This window comes from Elephantulus edwardii, unplaced genomic scaffold (genome assembly GCF_000299155.1).
Source record: "Elephantulus edwardii isolate Elephantulus edwardi_28Jun2011 unplaced genomic scaffold, EleEdw1.0 scaffold00263, whole genome shotgun sequence".
In the NCBI taxonomy this organism is placed as follows: Eukaryota; Metazoa; Chordata; class Mammalia; order Macroscelidea; family Macroscelididae; genus Elephantulus; species Elephantulus edwardii.
In genome coordinates, this window is record NW_006400013.1 from 928,904 (window position 1) to 951,785 (window position 22,882).

Below are 22,882 nucleotides of genomic sequence, written 5' to 3' on the forward strand. Positions count from 1 at the left end.
GAAAGTGCATTGCTGAGAGCACATTAACAAGTTACTTCAGCCATGGGCTGTGGCTTTTGTAACAGCTCGTGTTTTCATTAAGGCTTCTCTTTTCACCGTTCATATCTTGAGATGTATTTTTACATTCCAGACACAAGAGCAGTATGACCTGGAGCTCAAAGGGGCAGAGAGAGTATAAAATTACCAGCAGCTTGCAAAGGAGAGTTCTTTTTGTACAATTTGCCAGACAGATATTTTCAGAGGCAGGGGCCGCGTATGTTAGGAGATCCCTGAAGCAATAGAGTTTTCTATTTCAAGATCCTAGAATTATTTGTGTGCCCAAGAGGGCCCCACATCACAGCATGTAAAAATATTTCTATCTAGGGCTTCACGTCTCTGCGGGTGTGCAGTCGCCCGTGCCGAGTCAGCATTCTGGTCTTTTTTCTGGGACCATAACATCGCTGTGAAAATGTCTTTCTTCAGAAAAGTGAAAACCATCCAGCAGATTTCCAATTCAAAATCCTTTTCCTCTTTTAAAAGCAGAAGAAAGGCATTTAGATCCTGCGAGCCACAACTCCTAAATGCAAATCCTAAAGAAAAGATTCTGTGGCGAGGGCTCTTTCTGAGGAAAACTTGCTGTCATTTTTAACACGAGATGCCTTAAAAAGCGAGCAGGGATATTTGTTACAGTGCTTGTTCCAGTAGCTTCTAACACAGGGTGCCTTGAAAGGTAGCAGAGACATTTGTTAACAGTGCGTGGTGAGGACCACAGCCCGTTTCCCCAGGCAGATGGGTGTCCACTCTAGAATTGTCTAAAACTTTCCTCTTCAAGACACACCTTCCACACCTGGGAAAGCTATACACTGCTTCTGTGTGCCTATTCTCTCCCCAACCCTCTTCTTAAAAACAAAACAAAACAAACACTTCTGCTTTTCTTGAAGGAAAAAAAAAATGATAAAATTTGTCACATACCTTCTCCTGTTACCTTTTCAGCTTTGACAGGCTATCCCAGGCAAATGATACTGGATCTGTTTCAAATGCAGTTGTTTCAAGGCTTGAAAAAAGAGCAACCAGAAAACCTCAGTCCATTTTGTTTCACTTTATGCAGGAAAGAAAATGATCATTATTTCTTAGACACCAACAACTGAAATTTGATCTGAAGCTTCGTAAAGGCCAAGCTCCTCATTTCCCTCCAGGCACAAACCCAGGAGATGACTTTGTCCCCTTGACTTTTATTAGAGGAAGAAGGGAACTGAAGATTTTGCTTGAGCCTCAAGTAATGCCTTCTTAAAGTTGCCAACTTAAACCCTGAAGTTTTATGTCTCTGAGCAGCATCCCTGTGTAACAGACACTGAGCTGGCTCTAAGTAGAATCACTAGTTGTATTTGCTGAGAAATGGAGTGTTGCTTTAAGAAGCTTAGCATTTCAAAGCCCCTTCTTTATCTGTCCAGTAATCTCGGCATTTCGTTCTCCTCTATGAACTTAGCATCCAGCTCACCTTCTCTTGCTAGTTAGTACAGAATGTTCCATGAAATTACCAGCAGAGGATGTTGACTTTGTTACCCTTGTGTCTGAGTGCCCCAGTAATCTCTCATGAGCCCATAGGAAATAGTAATAGTACAGTTTTTTATTAAGCCCATACCATAGGTCCAGCACCATGCTCAAGGCTACATTAACACTGTCGCTTACTGCAGCGTGTGACACGAGGGTTGTTTGTTTCCCATTTCTCACAAAGGAGTGGTGATGACGAGTTGCACTACCAACCCAAAGGCACAAGGTTCAAATCCATCAGCAGCTCCTTAGGAAAAAGGTGGGCAGTCTCCTTCCATGTGATTTACAGCCTCTGAAAACCTGCCGGCGGGTCAGCTATGAGTCTGTTCAAACACAATGGCACATATTAACAATCTCTCGCAAATAAACCAAGGCTTGGGCAACTTAAATTTCCCCAGGGCACACTGTTGGAGGGGTTAGAAGTGTGTTGTTGTTAGGTGCTGTTGAGTCAACTACAACTCACGGCAGCAGGATGAACAACACATGGAGACCTTGCCTGGTCTATCCCGTCATCACTATCCCCAGTCCCTGCTAAACTTAAGCCTTTTAGTGAAGTCACTATGGCAGTCCATCTCTTTGAGGGCTTCCTCTGTTTCACATCCTCTTTTTCCCTCTAACTCTCAGGATGATGTCTTTTTCCATGTATTGGCCCTTCCTGACAAATATGTGGCCACTTTAAAGAAGTTTTGTTATAAGTAAGTGGAGAGGAAATCAGGAACCTCACCAGAGTGCTGATGAGCAACGATGTCAGTCTAGAGACTAAGGTGCACATAATCCAGGCCATGGTTTTTGCAATTACTTGTTATGCATCAGAGAGCTGGACAATGATTAAGGATGATGGAAGAATCGGTGCCTCCGTGTTGTGGTGCTGGAGAAGAATCTTGAACATAGTATATATGGACTGCCAAGAAAACAAATAGGTCTGGCTTTAAGAGGGTGAAACCAAGTTTCTCCTTGGAGGCTAGAATTTTGAAGCTCCGTCTCACAAACTTTGGGCACATGGCCAGGAGGGACTGGTCCTTGGAGAATGGCATCATGCTCAGAAAGGTGGAACGACAATGCAGGAGAGGAAGACCCTGGATGAGATGGATTGATACAGTAACTGGGCAAAGGGATAGGTATGTCAGAGTCAGTGAGACTGGCTCAGGTCAGGGCAGGCTTCAGAGCTGCTGTACATTGGGTTGCTCTGGGTCACAGGTGACTCAACAGCACATAACAAGTGGAAGATTCATGTTAGTAAATACATTAACAATAAGTAGGAAAGCAAGGATTTGAACTCAGACTTACTGGATTCTACAAACCTTATTCTTTCCTCCACCCCAAGCTGCTGCCTCTCTGTAGTGGTAAACAGTCTTCCTGTGCACATTTCCACTGAGTCTTCTGGTTGGGGCAGGGCAGGATCTGTCCCATTCTGCAGGTGAGAAAACAAAGGTCTTATGAGGTTAGTGAGCTTGCTCAGAGCCTAGTGGACTTTCTCAGAGCCTGATAACCAGAAGAAGCAGAGCTGGAAGCAAAGCGTGTGGTCTTTTTTGCCACCCCAGCTGCATACATGGGTGAATAGTTGAAAACAGAGGTGAGTGGGATGCTGAGGCCCCAAGATCCCTGCCCTCCTGTTATGTTCAGCCCTCTTGCTCTGAGAAGCCAATTTCAATTCATTCTTGATCTTACTAAGTCCCTGAGTCTATTTCTTGGTTTCTAAAAGAGATTGTGCAACTGGATATATATTTGCATGACTAGCCCTCAGGGAGGTTGCAGGCATTACCAGATAATTGCTGTCACCTGAAACAAACTTGTCTGTTAAGACATTATCCTGGATGAACTAAGAACTCCAAGGACTTCAGCAACCACTAGCATGCTTTAGCTCATCCCTGTCATTTCTGGTGTGGGTTTGTCATGGAGCTCCCTAATGAAAATTTTATCCCAGTGGCCCCTGTGTCCATCCATGTTCCCTTGCTGCACGCTGAGCCCCTGGGTGTGTAACCCTGAATACAAAAAGTTAATGCATTCAGCAGCTAACCAAAAGATTAGAGGATTGATTCCACCCAGAGGCATCTCAGAAATTGAACCCTGAAAAACCTCTGGAGCACAGTTCTGTGCTGACACCTGTGGAGTCATCAAACTCAATAGCAACTGATTTTTGTCAAATCCATCACCCAAACCCAAAGTAAAATGCTGAACAGCAGGACGCTGGTGTGTTTTTAAAGCACTGGATTGCAAGAGGGGGCTGAGGGGTCATGAGAGTGTTGCTGTGTTCCCACCATTTATCATGTGTTTCTGTAGATCTCAGGTTGGAGACCATGGTGGCCCCCTCTCCCAGGGTGATTGCAGAAACTTGTGTTTCTCCCAGAGCAATGTCAGTCTTTCTGCAAACAGGAAACATGGTCTCGCTTCTATGCAGGAAGGAGAATTGCATGGGAGTGTTGTGTAAGAGCCTGAATGTTTCTAGCACGATGTTTAAACCATGTTTTTTTGAACTCTGACCCAGGGAGGGCCCTGAAGGTTCTATACATGCTTGACTTGAGGCTCATTTTATAAACATAACTTGACTTTGTGAAGAACTCTCAGGAAGAGCTGCATGGACTCCTGAATGTGTTTTACGTGGAATGTAACCATGAGGAACCACTAGTGTGTGACTCGGGAACACAGAGGGCATGGTGATTAAGCATTTTGCTGAGAACTAAAAGGTTGATGGTTCAAACCTGCCCAGCTCCTGCCAGGTATGCTCTCTGCTTCCTTAATGATTACAGTTTAGGAAACACTAGGGACAGTTCTAAAATTTAAAAATCGACAACACTTAATAACAATAGTGCATTAACCTGGCTGCTGGCAGGGTTTTGTGGCCATTCTGGGCTGATACAGTTTCTACCTTTGTTGCTTTGGTTGTGTAACTACAAGACAAGGACTGTCTTTTACTGTTAATTACACACATAACAAGGTTCTCTCGAAGTATACGATCAAAGCAAAATAAATTATTTAGTGACTGAGATGGCCTGGCCTTCCTAACTCCCGTCTTTAAAACTTTAGTTCATTCCATTTCATTGTTGCCTTTCCGTTGAGTTGAGGAAGTATATGTTAAATGATGACATACTGCTGCTATTTCTGTGTTGAAATCCTACGGGATTCCATCTGAGGTTAAAAGCTTCTTTCTACTATGGGGAAAAAATGTTAGAGAAGCATTCTCATCTTTCTCTGCTTGAGACCTGCTTTCTGATCTTGGATAATACATCACTTCACTGAGCCACAGTCTCTTCCATCAAATGGGGAGGTTGCACCTAATGTCTCTTTTTAAATCTATAAACGGTTTTCTTTCCAGTCCCTTCTCCACTTGGCTTTCCCAGCACGTCCTAACTTTTAGGGATCCGCAGTCATCATTGACTGTAGACTCTTGCTTTGGGATTATCCTTAACATTTGGTGCCAAAACCAGAAACTGTCACCATCAAATCAGTCCCAGCTCGTGGCAGCCACCTGTGTGTCAGGGTAATGTGGTTTTCAGTGGCTGACTGTTCTCAAGTAGGTGGCCAGACCTTTCTTCCAAGGTGCCTCTCGAACCTTCAACCTTTGGTTAGCAGCCAAGCACCCTGTTTGCACCATTCAGGGACTGACACCTGAATATTAGGATGAAGATACAGAGTTCTTAAAGGTCTTAAAAGACTTTTTTAAAGTTCTTTTGGAACTTTAATGAGACATCTCCCTGCTTCAGCTTCACCTTGTTTTTAAATCAGTATATGTGTCTAGCTAACTTACAAGTTTAATCAGCGCTTACCACTGTGTTTTCTTAGGCAACATTTCCCTCCTTAGTTAAAAAAACCTCAAGCTTATTGCCGTCAAGTTGATTATGAGTCCTGGCTCTCCTCTGCTAGGTTTCTGAGGCTTTAAATCTTAATGGGAGGAGGCTGGCCATCTTTTTCTGAGGATCCACTATTGGGTTCGAACCACTGAAGATGTGTGGACTTTGAGTTTGCAATTACAGCGCACTATTGACTGTACCACCGGAGATCCTTTTGGGAGCAGTCGTCCAGACCTGTTTGAATCGTTGCCTCACTATCTCAGACAGAAGCACCACTCATCATGCATTCTCTATGCAGCTAATTGACAAGACATTCCTGCCTGTTAGGAAGGTGTTTGAAGCTCCCAGTGTATGATAAAAGACATCCCAAAAAGCAGAAGGTCGACTTCCTGGTTTAGGAGAATATTCTACTAAATATATTTAAAGTATTTTAGGACCGATAAAGTTAAAGGGGAAAACCCTTCTCCCTAAAAGCAGTGTATGTTTAAATACCCAGACGGGATGAACAGTTGCATCTGCAAAACCACGCTCCCTGACTTGTATCCGTGGAGATGGTATCCAAAGATGATTGAAAGCCTCACACGTTTTATCAGTAGTAACTGAGAGTTTTTGCCTACTGTGGATTCTTGAAACTAATACTTACTTGGCCAGTGATTCATTTTGATTTTGTTTCCAGTTGTTTGTGTGGACTACAGGGTAGCTGACTTAACAGGAGCAGTATTGATCAGTCCAAAATGAAAATGATGTGAGCCAGAGGACTGCAAACTTGGGGTGGGGGGCAGTGGTGGAATTTATTACGTTTTAGAGGAGACAGCTGGCAGCTTGTTCATAGTGCTGTTCATGTGGCTTTTCAGCCAGCAGCAGAACTTTGAAGTGGGCACTTTACGGTCACTCAGCCAGGATCATTTCAAGTGTTCCTGTCTGCTGAGCCTTTAGCTCTGAAAATGCATCTTTTTAAGGAAGCCTCAAACTTGGTTAAAAGAGATAGGGTACCTCAGGGCAGAGGATGTCCTGGTTGGTAGACATCATCAATTTTGCAAGAATTTGAACACTTCAAATATACTTAATAGAAAATCTGTAGTCCAAATATAAATATAGTAGGGTGGTTGGGAGGGATAAGAGAAATGTAATGTGTCCCCTGCCCAGAAGAGGGCAACACACAGTAGGAACTCAATAAATAAATGCTTTTTGAAAGGATCCCACAAAGTTCAGCTCATCATTCTTTTTTTTTTTTTTTTTCAGCTCATCATTCTTAAGAGCAGCTCAGGACACAGATTAGGTATAAATCAGAAGAAGTGATAAAGATATTGGGACAACATGACAGGGTGAGCAGAGAGGCATTATTTACTGTACACTGGGCATTTCACAACCTCTGAAAAGGGAAGCAAAATCAACCAAATTCCATACTTCACCAAACACAGGCTCTCAATCAGAGTGGAATTTTCCTAGCCAGGCTCCCATAGGACGGAGGAGAAATTTTCCATGTAGGGAAGCCCTCCATGGTCGGGCTCACCATGCTTGCTCCTCACTGTTAGATGTATCTCCACAGATTGGATTCCAGATCCGGACTCGGGTGCAGGATCTGGGCCACGGCTGCATCTTCCTGGTGCAGAAGGCCGGGGCCCTCCAGGTGTGTCCCACGGACAGCTACACCAAGCGGGAGCTGATCGAGTGTGCCCGCGCCGTCACAGAGAAGGTAAGAGCAGCCCTCGGCCTGACGCTCCCTCAGTTACGGGCCTCCCTGTGACCAGGGACATGGTCTGGAACCTGAGCCCCAAAATCAGGCAAGTCAGCCGTCTCGCCTTTCCCCTCACAGGAGGAGATGCATCTGGGCACGGGTGGGGGGGGGGTGATCATGTACTATGAGATTGAGGGACAGAAGTAACTGTCCCATAAAGGTCCCTGATGGGTGACTTTGAAGGGCTGTCTTCTGGACAGATGCTAGTTAGAACAAGTAGCCAGGAGACTGCTGAGGGGTGGAGCTGGAGCCTCTCCCTTTGAGGCCTTCTGCCAGTGTGCCCCCTTTTTAAGCAGCCCTTTTAGAACAGTTATTAAGCAGTTAGCTGCTAACCAGAAGGTAGGAAGTTCGAGTTCGCCAACCCCTTCATGGGAGAACAGTATGGCAGTCTACATTTATGATGATTAACTCACTGCTGTCAAGTAGATTCCAAAATGTAGTGCTATAAATATGTATAAGGTTGACTGCCCATCTTTCTCCCACAGAGCTAATGGTGGACCTGAACTGCTGACTTTTCGATTCACAGCCCAACACACAACACACTATGCCACCAAACCTCTTCTGTAATCATTACAGCTTTGGAAACACTATGGGACAATTCTGCTCTGCCCTATAGTCACTAGGAGTTGAATCAATTCAACAGCAATGGATTTTTTTTGTCTCAAAGGGGCTCTCAGGCGGCTGAGGACTGAAAATTCCTGCCCTGCATCCTCTTTATTTGTGTAGAGGACAGTGAAGCAGAGTGAGGGCTACATGACTTGCTCATTTGTGGAAGAGCTAGAGGTGTTGAACCTGTCAAGGCAGCAACTGGTTTTAGAGAAAAAAAATCACAGAGTAGTGAATAACACTTTAAGATCTTAGATACGTTGCTTCTCTGTTTCCTCATCTGTGCAATGGGAATGAAGATAAAATACCTGACTGACTAGGCTGTGAAGGCCAGATACCTAAACATTCCATAAATACCAGCTGGTTGTCTCTGTAAACTCATTTCTCCCAGGAAATTTTCCCTGGGAAACAAGGCCCCATCCTGAGCTTCCTTTCCTTCTCAGTACCCCTTCCATTCTCCCACAACGTATTCATCTTTTGCTCTTCTTGCCCCTCAGAGTCACATTTCAAATGAGCTGTTTTGCGGAATGCTGAGAGCCTGGGCTTTGTGTGCTTCTGCCCTCCTTTTACTTTTGCTTTATGGATATAAAACCCTGTACTGTTAGGAACTGGGCAGCAAGACTTGAGGGGTGGATGAGAGGCAACCCTGAATCAGAAGCTGCTGCTACAGAGGCCGCTCTGTATGCGGATGGCTCTCACTGAGGCCTCTCAGACTGGCCTCTCGAAGCCACAGGAGTGTCCCGGCTCCCTGGACTCCACAGAATGGGAAATAAATCTGTCGGCTCGAGGAAGGCCTTTTCCTGGCTTTCAAAGCCTTTCTTTGTTATTGAAGTTCCTTTGGTCATGTTCCCCCATGGAAGACCTGTGGGTGGTGGAACTCCAGGCTGCAGAATGTTTGTAAGAGGGTCAGACACCTCCTTCTTCCTGCAGTGGGCTGACCTGCTGCTGCTGAAGGGGGAAAACTCCACTGAGGACACAGTTGCAGTCTCTCTAATTTCCTCACCCACCCGTGTCCCCCTGACATATCCTTCTTACATACGTTGGTTGTGTGAATGGCCCATCACCCTGAGCTTCCTGACTCGTTCACCTCTGTGTCCTCTGCCGTTCATGACCCAGGAGATGCTTGCTAAGGCCCTACTTACTTGTGCACATTTCTCAGGGGGCAGGACACAGGGGCTCATCCAGGCTGGGAACGTCCCATGGGGTCCCTGATTGCTCTTGACCATGATCACACGTCCTCTGGGATTTCTTTCTAGAAACCAGATCCCTCACTCCCAGACCAGCTCTACCCTGGTGCAGCTTGTCCCTGATGGGACCTAGTGATATTTAACATAAAGAGGGGAGGAAGAGAAGCTGTCCTTCCGAGCTGGTTCCTCTGTCCCTCCTGCCTGGCGGCATCCTGGCTTCTGCACAGGAGCACAAGAGAGAGAGAGGTGGTGTCTCCAACACTGAGTCTGTGTCTCTTACTGTTACTGTAACACCCTGTCCTGTCCAGGAAAACATTTACAGACTCTTCCCTGTGTCAGACTAGTCAAGCATATGCTGTGTTGAAATTGATAAAACAGCTCCTTCCCTCCCACCTGCCCTGGAATCTTCTTTAACCAAATAATAAAAACCCTAAACTCAGGGCCATTGAGATGATTCTAGTTTATAGTGAACCTAACAGGACAGGATAGGACTGCCACATCTTCTTCTACCCAGTAGCTGGTGGTTTCAAACCTCCAACCTTTGCATTAGATGTCCAGCGCCTAACCACTGAACCACCAAGGCTCCTTAAACCGAAGGGTAACTCAGTTCATTGCCATTAAGTCAGAACTGACTCATAGCTGCCCCTCCAGCTTTTTTCCAGGATTTTCAGCTGCTATAAAATCAGAGGCAAGGACATGGCCTATCTTTTTAGTATGAAGCATCTGGTGGATTAGAACTGCCTGCCTTTGGGGCATTTACTGATGCCTCTGAGCAGCCGTCAGTAAAGAATACCTACCTGCCTTGACCTTGAATATTATGCTCTTTGAAGGACTATCTCTGTGGAATCAAACTGACAACAGCAACTCAGGAGCAAGGAGTTTATGTTAATAAGGGAGGAACAATTTGGGAAAAGGATTAAAAGAGCTGCAGGGAGCTCAGGTTCTCTGCAGAGCCCTGGGAGAACTGCATGCTCATGACAGGGCCAGATCTGAAAGGGCTTAAGAGGGGAGACAGTGAACCCTGGTGATGTGGTACCGGATGTGTGGGACTGTAACTGAGAAGTGCTTCACATCCACCCATTGCTTGAGTAGAGAACAATGGATGGATAGTCTCCTGTGGTGAAGATTTATAGCCCCAAAGAGGGTTAGAATCAACATGAGAGCTGAGGGTGGGGTAGGAGGGGAAGAAGGAGGGACTGGCCAGTTCCTGGAGAAAGGCATCAGGCCTGGTAAAGTGGAGGGTCAGCAAGACAGAGGACAACCCTTAACAGGGTGGATTTACCCTGTGGTTGCAATAGTTGATGCAAGTGGAGATTTTGAGGATAACCCCAGGTCAGGCGGGGGCCCCATTTATTGTGCAGGAGTCACCTCAGCAGCATCTAACAACCACAACAATGGGGGATTTCTGGCATGGAAGACATTGAGTGAAACCTCCACCAACTTGCAGGACCCTTTGGTCACTGTGATTATTACTCAGTGATAGTGGATCCACAGACGTGGTAGGTACACAAGGGTACACATGCACATACCCTCGGGGCTTCCTCCTTGTGGCCCATTAACTCAAGTGGCAGCAGGAAGGTGCAGTCCAGACTGCGTCTGTTTGATGGTAAATTTATGCTGTTAACCCGGAGTGTACAGTGGCAGCAGGAAGGACCATTGTGTTCAGAGTTAGTGCCATTTCTCCACCTCCTCGCTCCCTCCCATTCTCATTCTTCCTGCAGGTGTCCTTGGTACTGTCTGCTCTCCAGGCCGGGAACAAGGGGACACAGGCATGTATCACAGCTGCCACTGCCGTGTCTGGGATCATTGCCGACCTGGATACCACCATCATGTTTGCAACCGCAGGGACCCTGAATGCAGAGAACAACGAGACCTTCGCGGATCACAGGTATGAGAGCAGAGCCCACGCACCAGCTCTCGGACAGGAGACGGCCAGGCCATTCTGCCTGAAACTCTGTGATGGGTATGAGTGATGCTATGATGCTACCCTTCCCAGAAGCTGGAGTGTGGTTGTCTCCTTTTACTTCAGTGAGATGGTCAAGGGAGGAAAGTGGATCCATAATCAAAGCACATCCCTTTCACCAATTGTAAATACAGTGTTAGCGTTTAGGTTTTTGTCTTTCACAGAGGAAGTTTGATTTGTTTGTTTTAATTTTCACTTTCTAAGCACCAGAGAGCTGTTTCTCTAACTTGCTAGCCTACCAACCCCAGTGGAATCAGTGGCACATTGAGCCCATACGAGGTTTTAGGGAGTAGGGTTCCCAGCCTGATATCTTTCCTCCTCATTTTCTCATAGAGAATGGTTGGCTCTTCAACCCACTCCCCTCAGAAGGCTGATGTCAGGGGCTCCCCAGTTGCAGCCGAGGACTCCTATGTAAAAATCCCTACCATGTATCCAGCACCTTTCTTTCTCTTTGTCCTGAGGCTGAGCCAATAGAGGAGGTTTCCCAGTGCTCTGTCATCCTTCCAGTACCTGACCTCCTGGGCTCTGATGTCTTAGACATGGTGTCCCAATTCCTATGTCCTCATGCTCACTCTCCCAATAGAGAGATTTAAGGGACTGTAGTTGCCACAGAAACAAGGCTAACCTTTTATTTAAATGCAATGCTGGGGAAGAGAGGCCAGATTGGTGGGCCTGAGTCATTTCTTGAGACTCTCATGTTCATCCAATGTGTGAGTACTCTGTGGGCTCTGCTCACCTCTGCAGTTTTTCCTACACAGAAGGTGAAAGCCCATGACTGGGGAAGGAAGCAAACCAGCTCTTTTCTTCAGAGCCCGTTAATGAAACCCAGAATAACCAAACAACACACTGTCTTTGAATCCATTCCAGCTCATAACAGCTCTATAAGACAGAACAGATCTGCCCCCTAGGGCTTCCAAATAGGGATTCAGTGTTTACCGGAGCAGACTGCTTCATTGTTTGCCCATGGAGCAGCTCACCTGCTTACTTATTGCTATTATATTGGTGCCAACTCATAGCTGACCCTCAGTTGGGTTTCCAAGGCTGTGGAGTCACAGGAGAGATTGACCATCTTTCTCCTTCAGAGCTACCGATGGATTTGAACTGCCAGAGAAGCACAACTTTTAGAAATATCATTCCCTGTGGACTAGATCACCAGAGCTCCCCTGCAGAGCAGTCTTATCATTCTTGCTATGTGCTATTGGGTGGGAACCACTCATAGCTGACCCTCTAATGGGTTAACAGAGGCAATACATCGCACAAAAGGGGATTGCCCATCTTTCTCTGGTGGAGATGCTGGATTCAAACCACATGCCTTTGGGTTGGCAGCTCAACTCCTTACCACTAAGCCACCAGAGCAAACCGCTTTGGTTGGCAGCTGAGCAGATTAACCAAGGCACCATCAGACCACTTCTTTAATGAAAAGCTCCCTACACAAAATCTCTTTCCCAATGATAAAAAAAAAAAAAAAAAAAACCCAAACACATCCAACTATGTCCTTTATCTCTTCCCTGTTTTCTTTCCTAACCCGGTTTCTCAGGGAGAACATTTTGAAGACAGCTAAAGCCTTGGTTGAAGATACAAAACTACTGGTATCCGGGGCTGCATCCACCCCAGAGAAGCTGGCCCAGGCGGCCCAGTCCTCAGCAGCCACCATCACTCAGCTCGCCGAGGTGGTCAAGCTGGGGGCAGCCAGCCTGGGCTCCGATGACCCTGAGACACAGGTAGGAGTGGGGCTTGGGGAATGAGTCCTCCTCTGTCTCACATAATTAGAGTAGGACTGCATTAGAGTGTGCCCTAGACCCCAGGAAAGCACCCAGGAACCTCGAAGTAAACAATATGTGATTGAGTATGTTTGTGGATTGGTGGACGGGTAAGCAGCAGTTATTATTACTGTTAACTGACACTGAGCTGGCCTGTGAGTCATGGCAGCCCCGTCCACAGTGGAATGGAATGCTGCCCTGTGTCTATTATGATCCACAGAGTTTTCATTAGCAGAGTTTTGGAAGTAGATCATGCCGATTCCAGCCCATGTGTCCCGTGTACAGGCCATCTAGTCCATCTTACTCTGGAATCTCTGCTGACGTTCAGCATCACAGCGACATCCCAACCCTCACTGATAAGTGGATGGTGGTGGCGCATGATGTGGACTCAGACATTGATCTCCTGCATGGGAAGCAGTTATCCAAGAGAGACAGATAATGGTGTGGACAGTGTTGGTGGAGTGTGGAGATAAAGAGGCAGATTTGGAAGAAATTCAGAAGAAAGTCTCAACTAGGTTTAACAATTGAATGCAGTGAGCTTTTGGAGATAGAAGGAAGGGTAGGGGTAAAGGTGACCCTCCTCCCATTCCAGGCTCCAGCGGTGAATGTTGGGAGGTTTCAAGAACTAAGGGCCCCAGAGGAACTAAAGGCCTCCGTGAGGAAATGAGAGCAAGAACTGTTCAGGGCATGTTGAATTAGAAGTGCCAGTGAGGCAGACAAATGGAACTAACAAATAGGCATATGCTCACTCCATTCAGAGATGGGATTCAGGGATTGATGGCGCAAAGATAGGGACCTCAAATGCAGATGGGAAAAACTTGGGGTGTGGGGAGAAGAAAGAGGAAGCAAAACATTTAACACTCATTAAAGGGGAAAAGATTGAAAAGTAGCAGCAACTTGTGGAGGGGAAAGCCAGGAAGGTGTGATGCTAGGAGAAGGGTTTCAACCCATCATAGAGGTGATGGTCTGAAGAGTTGACCTGAGTGCTATGGAAGGCATTGGTGAGCCCAGCAAGGGGTGCGTGTGTGGAGTGACTGGACAGCAGAAAGCTGAGGATGAAGAAATGAAGTCATCCACTGCGGGTGACCTCACGGAAATGTTTGACTCTGGAATGGAGTGGAGATAGAAAATGGAGAAATGGAAGAGGGGTTTAAGATTTCATAATGCCCTTTTTCAGATTTAGCAGATGTTCTGAAATTGTTTGGGTTTTTAAATTTGATTTTGTTGGTTTGCACAAATGATTCATATTCATTGTGTTGTGTACATGTATTTTGTGTTTTGTGCAGTCTTTTCCTACAATCTGTGTTTCATTCCTGAACCTTGTGTTTTAATCACTCATTACGTTCTATACAGTCACTCTTGCTCCATGCCTGTCACCACCTCATCTTTTCAAATCTCTACTGTTTCCCAATCCTTCATATCCCCTCTACCACCAGCCTCTGCTATCCCAGTGAATTTTCCCCTTCCCCTTTTTCTGCCTCTCCTTCTCCCCTTCTCCTTCCCCTTGTGAACATTTATATATATCTTGCTCAATTATCCTTCTCTTGTCACAATAGTGCCCATATGCAATATTTATCCTTATGTGACTGAGCTATTTCACTCAGAATCATGCTCGGCAGTCTCTCCCAAATTGTATAGTATTTTATGAAGTCATTGCTCCTTAGGCCTGCATATATTTCATTGTGTGAATACCATAATTTCTCATTCTGTTTTATTTGTTGATGGGCTTAGTCTGTTACCACCTTCCCACTATTGTGAATAACACTGCTATAAGCCTCAGTGTACATATCTCCATTAGTGTCTCAGTTCCTATTTCCTTGGGATATAGTCCTAGCAGTGGAATATGGGATTTCTATATTCAGCTTTTTGAGTAAACACCAAACTGCCTTTCATAGAGGTTGTACTATTTTACAATCCCGCCACCAGTGCATGAGTTCCTGTCTCTCCACTTCCTCTCCAACATTTATTATTTGCTGTGTTGCTGAACTTTGCTATAGCTACTGGAGTGAGATAGTATCTCATGTTTTGATTTGCATCTCTGTTAGTGCTAGTGAATTTGAACATTTCCTCATGTGTTTCTTGGCCTTCTGAATGCTTCTTTTGTAAAGAGTCTTCTGCCCATTTTGTCATTGGATTATCAGATTATTTTTCTTGTGGGAAGCTCTCTTGTTGCTTGTTGTTATGTGCCATCGAGTCACCTGTAACTGACTCATAGTATTCTATAAACTTTTGTTATGTGACCTTTGCCTGAAATAATCATTGCCAAATCTTTTTTCCAAATCTGTGAGCTTTCTTTTCACCTTACTGGAGAAAGTTTTTGATGCACATAGGAATTTTATTTTAAGGAGGTCCCATTCATCAATTTTATCTTCTCAGGGTGAGCATTTTTGGTTATGTTTGCAAGCCTGTTTGTGCTGTAGACCCAGGCCTCTTAATTTTGTTTCTGTTTTGTCTCTCATGATCTTTATGGTGTGTGTTTTATTCCCAAGATGTTTGCCTGTTTCTTGGTTACCTATCCTAGATCCTGAGCCCCTCAAGGATAGCCCTAACCAAAAAAGTCACTCATGCTGTCCCCCCATGTTGTAGAGAAGAGCTGCACCCCATGGGTCTTTATGGCTGTGACCTTTAAAATGTGAAACCTACGATCTTTCTGCTGTGGCACCTGGGTGGGTTCAAGCCATTAACTTTTCGATTAACAGCTTAGTGTTTAACTGTTTGTAACCCCCACACACTGAAGGAGACCTTCAAGAACAGTAACTATTAATAAGTTTATTGATCTTTAAAACCTGAACACAAAACAGAGTCCCAAGCATGTAGTGGATACAGAACAAATACTTGTTTAGTGGTTGTAGAACTGACAGCCAACCACAACCATGAAGAAACAATATAAAACTGAAACACCAACAAAATGTTTTCTGTCCGTTATTCATATGATAAATGCTTCCATCTTCTCTGCTTAACCTGTATGTAACAAACTCAGTTTCTTTTTCTACACACACATTATAACTGTTGTTTTTTTAACACATCATAAAATCTCACTCAGCATGCCCTGTGAGTTTCCTCTGAGCACTAACATGTGGGCATGTTAGTTGCATGAGCACATTGTTGTTGTTCTTGTTATGTGCCGTCGAGTCACCTGCAACTCATAGTGGTGTACAACAGCCCTAAACTCTGCCCTATCCTGTGCCAATCTCACCATCTCCAACACACCTATGCCCATTATCCAGTCCATCTCACCAAGGGTCTTCCTCTCCTGCGCCGTCCCTCCACCCTCCCAAGCATGACGTCCCTCTCCAAGGACTGGTCCCTCCTTGCAACATGTCCAGAGTATGTCAGATGAAGCCTCAGAATCCTTGCCTCCAAGAAACAGCCCAGCTTCAGCCTCTCTAGGACAAATATGTTCATTTTCTTAGGAGTCCATGGTATATTTAATACTCTTCTCCAACACCACAGCTCAAAGGCATCAATTCTCCTCCTATCCTCCCTAGTCATTGTCCAACTCTCTGATGCATAGCAAGTGATTGCAAAGACCATGGCATGTATCAGCCGCACCTACGTGAGCATACGGTATGTGAAAAATACCATTTAGCCACAACTGCATAGAAAACACCATCCACTGTTGGTGTGGACGCTTCTGTGCATGTTAACAAAGGCCCACAGCTTTGTTCCATGTGGTCATGGCTCCTCTGTTTCCTCCACGCTTGGCTGCAGGAAAGCTTTATGAGGAAACATTCCTCATAGTGCCTTTTTACTCCTTTCTGGGTGTCTTTTTTATAATGTCAGAATGCAAATGCTGGAATTCTAAATATTCCCAGAGATCTTTGCCTCTGGTGTTGTTTTTACCCCCATTAAGGAAGGAAAAACGTGAAAATGTACTCACTCAAATTGGGACCATACAACAAAAACACTTTCTGATTCAACTTTAGGAAAAGCCAGCTGGCCAGAAAGATTTCAGCCCTTCAGCACAGAGAAATGTACTGAATTGCTGTACAGTTTTCACTTTCAAATGGTCTGAATATTTGGACTCAGCTGAATTAAAACAAAACAGAAAAAACACAAACTAAAAATTTTCCCTCACTGAATTCTACATGTTAAAATGGTTGAAATGGCTAATGTTTTATTAAGTATAGATTCTATCACAATTTAAGGGGAAAAAATCCTTTTAGAAAATTGTTCTCACTCTGGTGAGTTGTCGGTTGACCAAGGATAAGATGAGGTACCCGGATGTTGGTAGCTGACTTTTGCTTTTGGCCCTGAGCTCCTCACGTCCCTTACCGTGGTGATCCTGGAAATCAGTGCACGGTCAGTGCATGCCACACTGACTTTTAGACGTGGTGTTGGAGGAGAGTTTTGAATAGACCCTGGACTGCCAGAAGAACAGGGTGTTCTGTTTTGGAGGAAGTAGAACCAAGGCATGCCCTAGAAGCAGGGATGGGGAAACTTTGTCTTACATACTTTGGGCACATTGTCAAGAGAGGCTAGTCCTTCAAAAAAGACTGCTGTGAAAGGGAGAGGGTCAGCGAAAGAGACAAAGACCCTCAATGAGATGGATTGGCAAAAGTAATGCAACAATGGGCTTGAGGAGGACAGAGATCCTGAGGCTGATGTGGGACAGGGCAAGGGACTGATCTGTTATTCATAGGTCACTCTGAGTTGTAAGTGACATGATGACCCCTAACAAAAACACATTTTCACACATATCATCCCATTAACCTTCACAGCAGTGTGGGGAGATAGATACGTAATCCCATATGTCAGTGAGGAGCTTGAGCTTAACAGTTTTGTATGATATGTCAGTGAGGAGCTTGAGCTTAACAGTTTTGTATGGAATCTAAGTCCATAGAGGAACACACTGGCCAGAACCTGGATCTGTGCCCTAAAGACCCCACTCTTTGATGGTGAACATGGGATTATTGTTCCCACTTGTAAAGGAAGCAGTAATGATTACATGAGATGATGTATGGAGAGTGCCTGGCATGGTGCCTGGAGGACTGGGCTCTGCATGTGACGCTGTTACTGTAGAGTGTCGAATTGTTGTTCCTAGACTGAGGAAACTTAAATGCCATGCTGGGCGTTGTCTCGTTCCTAAGTGTGACTGGTACTTCCTATTCCACATCCTCTTTTGTCAAATGATCTATTTTGGTTGTTGTTGTTGTTGTTGTTGTTGTTATTGTTGTTGGGTGCTATTGAGTTGAGTATGATTCATAGTGACCCTGTGAAGAGCGGATCTGAATCCTGGCCTATCCTGTGCCATCTTCACACTTCCTGACACACTAGAGCCTATTGTGGCAGTCATTATGTCAATCCACCTGGTCAAGGAGAGGTCTTCCTCTCCTTTGCCAACCATCAACTCTTCCAAGCATTATGCCCCTCTCCAAGGAACATGCCCAAAATATGTGAGGCAAAACTTCATCGTTCTTGCCTCCAAAGAATGCTCTGGCTGCACCCTTTCCGAGACTTATTTATCTGTTCTTTTGACAGTCCATGGGAGGTTCAGTACTCTTCTCCAACACCACAGCTCAAAGGCACAATTTTCTTCTTCTGTCATCCCTGTTCATTGCCCAGATCTCAGATGCATAGCAATTATTTGGAAAAGACCATGGCTTGAATCAGCACCTTAGTCCTCAAACTGGCATCATTACCCCTCAATAATTTGGAAAGGTCCCTAACTGCAGACTTTCCTAGTGCAATACGACCCCTGATTTCCTAACTGCTGGTACCAAACGTGTTAATTGTGGATCATAGTTAGATGAAGTTGTTGACATTTTCAGTCTCTTCTCTATCCACTGTGATTTTGCCTGTCTGTCCAGTGGTAAGAAACGTTGTTTTCTTGACATTGAGATGCAATCCAAATTGAAGGCTGCATTCCTTGATCCTCTACAATAAGTGCCTCAAGTCTTCCTCACTTTCAGCAAACAAGGTTGTCTCATCTGCATAATGCAGGTTATTGATGAGTCTCCCTCTGATCCTGTTGCCACATTCTTCTTCATAGTCCACCTTCTTGAATTATTTGTTCAGTGTACAGATTGAATAGGTATGGAGAAAGAGTACAACCCTGACACACAACCTTTTTAATTTTAAGCCATGCAGGGTTCCCTTGCTCTGTTAGTCATTGTTAGGTGCTGTTAACTATGACTCATAATAACTCTATGAACAACGGGCCTGAACCCTGCCCTGTCCTGTGCTATTCTCATTGTCTCTGACACCTTGAACCCATTATTGCAGTCACTGTGTCCGTCCACCTGGTTGAGGGTCTTCCTCTCTTTCGCTGACACTCTACATTTCCAAGTATGCTATCCATTTCCAGGAAATAGTCTTCTCAATAGCCCCAAAGGATGTGAGACGAAGTTTCAGCATCTTTGCCTCTAAGGAGCATTCTGGCTGCACATTTTCTTTGACATACCTGTTTGTTCTTTTGACAGCCCATGGGACATGCAGTATTCATCTCCAGTACCACAGCTCAGATGCATCAGTTCTTCTTGTGTCATCCTTATTCATTCATTGTCTAGCTCTCAGATGCACAGTAAGCAATTGAAAAGACTATGGCCTGAATGACAAGTTCAGTCTTTTCTCCATCTATCATGATGTCATTTATCAGTGCAGTGGTGAGGATTTTTGTCTTCTTGATGTTGAGATGGAGTCCTCATTGAAGGCCATGGTCTTTGATCTTATGCAGCAAGTGTTTCACGTCCTCCTCACTTTGAGCAAGCAATCTCTGATCACCATTACGAGAGAAAAGTGAATGTAGACAACACACACCTCTGTATTCATTCATTCCGCCAGTATTAATCGATTGCTTCTATGTGCCAGGTATTGTTTGAACATGAACCAAAACAGAAAATGTCCAGGCCAGTTCACATACAAGTAGGGGAAAGAGACACACAGTTCATGATTGAATAACTGAACAAGTAATTCCGTATACCAACATTTGTTGTTTTTGTTATGTGCCTTCAAGTCACTTGCAACTCATAGCGACCCTATGTACATCAGCTCTGAACCCTACTCTATCCTGTACCAACCTTATTGTCTCTGACACACCTACCCGTTACACCAGTCACTGAATCAATCCATCTCATCAAGGGTCTTCCTCTCCTGCATTGTCCCTCCACCCTTCTAAGCATGACGTCCCTCTCCAAGGACTGGTCCTTCTTTGCAACATGCCCAGAGTATGTCAGACGGAGCTTTAGAATCCTTGCCTCCAAGGAGCAGCCCGGTTTCACCCTCTCCAGGATGAACATGTTTGTTCTCCTAGTTGTCCATGGTATATTCAGTACTCTTCTCCAGCACCACAGCTCAAAGATGCATGCTGGAATAAAGCAGGATAGTGTCCTTGAGAGGGACTTGGTGTTTGTGGATGGGTCTAGACCTGAGTGGTCATGAAGGGTCTCGGAAGCTGTGTCCCTGGAGTTGAGACTTAAATGATGAGGGCAGAAGGGATAGTAGAAGCAAAGACCCTGAATCAGGAATAAGTCAGTCACCATCATATAGAAAGAAGGCAATGCCTAAAGCGTGTCAAATTAAGCAGTAGATCCCAGGAACCACAGCTGGCGAATTGGATGGGGGGGCCCCACGGAAGCTCATCTGATCTGGGGGTGACATTTAGATTTGCTCTCAGTGTCTCTTCTTCACTGGTTTGGACAAGCTAGTGAGAGCTGCCTGCGTAACTACCTTCCTTTACGTAAGGCACAGCTGTTATCTTGGAGGGTTATTTAGCCCTGAGTTCTCCTTGCTAGCTAAATTCCATCTACACCTGAAGTGCTTTCCAAAGTCCAGATGCTGTGTCTTCACCCAGATTCTTGAATCCGAATCTCCATGGGCAGTACCCTTACTAGACAGCATTCTTGAGAACTGCTGACTTAGAGTCTGCTCTTTTTTGTCCCCAGCTTCCTTGTCGTGCCTGTGGGCTGTGTGTTCCTCATGGTCAAGTGAGCTTGGCCTCTGCTCATCTGTGCCCCCACATTCTTTCAGGTGGTCTTGATCAATGCCATCAAAGATGTAGCCAAGGCCCTTTCGGATCTCATTGGTGCTACCAAGGGAGCTGCCAGCAAGCCTGCTGATGACCCCTCCATGTACCAGCTCAAGGGGGCAGCCAAGGTAGGCTGGGGTCCATACAAGGGGTGCTGGAATGAGAGAAGCTGATGCCAGAATGTTGAGGGAATATGTATCTGGGAGCATTTATCTTTTCAAGGAAAGATGGTTTTGTTCATGTGATTAGATCTAAAGCCAAAATAAATTGGCCCCAGACAACAGAGTACTGTTGGTTCTCTCCCTATGCAGGTGATGGTGACCAATGTTACCTCACTCCTCAAGACTGTGAAGGCAGTGGAGGACGAGGCCACACGAGGCACACGGGCACTGGAGGCCACGATCGAGTACATCAAGCAGGAGCTCACGGTAAGGGCTACCGGTTGCCGCTGTCTTAGGCACCAGTGTCCGAAAAGTGACACACCTGTGAGCCAGAGACTTCAGCAGAGAGAAGTTTTACCTGATCTAAGGCCTGTTCACCTGCCTGATGCTGACTTGCTATGACTGAAAGTTTGCATCCTGTTTTTAAATTCAATTGATAAAGAATAAAAGGGAAATGGATCACATTGGGATCTTTCATTTTTTATATTTATTGAATACATGTGAAAAGCATTTATTTTTTTAATTTTATTATTTTGTTTGTGTGTACTGTCAAATCGGATCTGACTGGTACAGGAGGAGATTGCCCCTATTTCTCCAGTGGAGCATCTGGTGGATTCGAACCACACACCTCTGGGATTTCAGTGCAGCTTCTTGCCACTAGGCCACCAGAGCTCAATGAAAAGCATTTATTTTCATATTAAAAAAGTCATCGTTTGATGAGCTCAGTTAGGTTATGATTCAGATAGCTTTATAGGGTTCTGCCAACTCTGCTACATCCTATTAATGGGATGCTTTTCTGCCTCTCTAACATACTTTTGTTTTATTCTTAATGTCCTATCACTGGAATTTATTTAAAAGTTCTATTCATTCATTGTTGCATAATTTCCTCCCTGCTCACCTCATCCCACCCCACCCCACCCCAGTTCACTATTCTCTTTGAAAAAAAAATTATTTCATTGTTCTATAGTTCCCTCCCATCCACCCCCCAGTCCACTTTACTGTGCAGCTCTTATTCTGGACTGTTGATATGCAGATAATACCTAATCATATATCCCTTTTAAGCAGTTCTTTCCCTCATATGTTTCAATGCAGTGTTCATTTTTTATCCCCTCTTTTCTTAGTTTCCACCCAAGCCCATGTCAGGCCTGTTGTATAGCAGTGGCATTATGCAATATTTGTCCTTTTTGACTGAGATATTTCACTTAGCATAATGTCCTCCAGGGTCACCCAGTTTGTATAATATTTTATTTGTTCCTTGTTTTTCAGTACTGCATAGTATTCCATTATGTGAATATACCACAGCCTCTCTATCCATTCATTTGTTGATGGACACTTGGGTTGTTTCCATCTCTTTGCTATTTATTGTGAACAATGCATCAATAAACATGGGTGTGCGTATATCTGCTGGCGTGGCAGATTTGATTTCTTTAGGGTGTATTCCCAGTAGTGGAATTGCTGGGTCAAATGGTATTGCTATTTCTAACTTTTTTGGAATGTCCCATACTCCTTCCAAAGTGAATGCACCATTTTACACTCCCACCAACAGTGAATAAATAAGGGTTCCAGTTTCTCCACAACCTCACCAGTATTTGTTGTTTGCTGCTCTGCTGAATTTTGCTATTCTTACTGGGATGTGATGATATTTCATAGTTGTTTTGATTCACATTTCTCTTAGAGGTTTTGAACATTTCTTCATGTCGTTGTTGGTCATCTGACTGTCTTCTTTGGTGAAGTGTCTGTTCATGTCCTGTGCCCATTTTGCAGTTGGGTTGTTTATCTTGTTGTGATGCTCTGGAGCTAAGAAAAACAATACCTATCACAATAGATAATCATGAAATTAAATACTTGGGAGTAAATCTAACTAGAAACACAAAGGACCTATTCAAAGAAAATTATAAATCATTACTACAAAAACCCAAAAAGTACCTGGAAAAATGGAAGAATACTCCTTGCTCACAGATAGGAAGACTCAATATTGTGTAAATGACAATTCTACCAAAGGGTATCTACAAGTACAATGCAATCCCAATATAAATACCAGTTCTTTGCAATGAGATGGAAAAGGCAATTTCCAATTTCATCTGGAAAGAGACCCCTAATAAGCAAAGCACTCCTTATAAAAAGAACCAAGGCAGGAGGCATCTCACTCCCTCATTTCAAATCCTACTATACACATAGATCAA

General features: G+C 44.6%; 1 protein-coding gene across 1 annotated transcript in view; it reads left to right on the forward strand.

The window, feature by feature from the left end:
- Nucleotides 1-22,882, forward strand: part of TLN2 (talin 2) — a 282,673-nt gene that overhangs the window by 208,171 nt on the left and 51,620 nt on the right. The window contains exons 42-46 of the mRNA XM_006899628.1: nucleotides 6,868-7,014; nucleotides 10,571-10,737; nucleotides 12,350-12,533; nucleotides 20,541-20,666; nucleotides 20,850-20,966. Of these exons, the coding sequence (XP_006899690.1) occupies nucleotides 6,868-7,014; nucleotides 10,571-10,737; nucleotides 12,350-12,533; nucleotides 20,541-20,666; nucleotides 20,850-20,966 (741 nt within the window). The remainder of the gene's footprint in view (nucleotides 1-6,867; nucleotides 7,015-10,570; nucleotides 10,738-12,349; nucleotides 12,534-20,540; nucleotides 20,667-20,849; nucleotides 20,967-22,882) is intronic.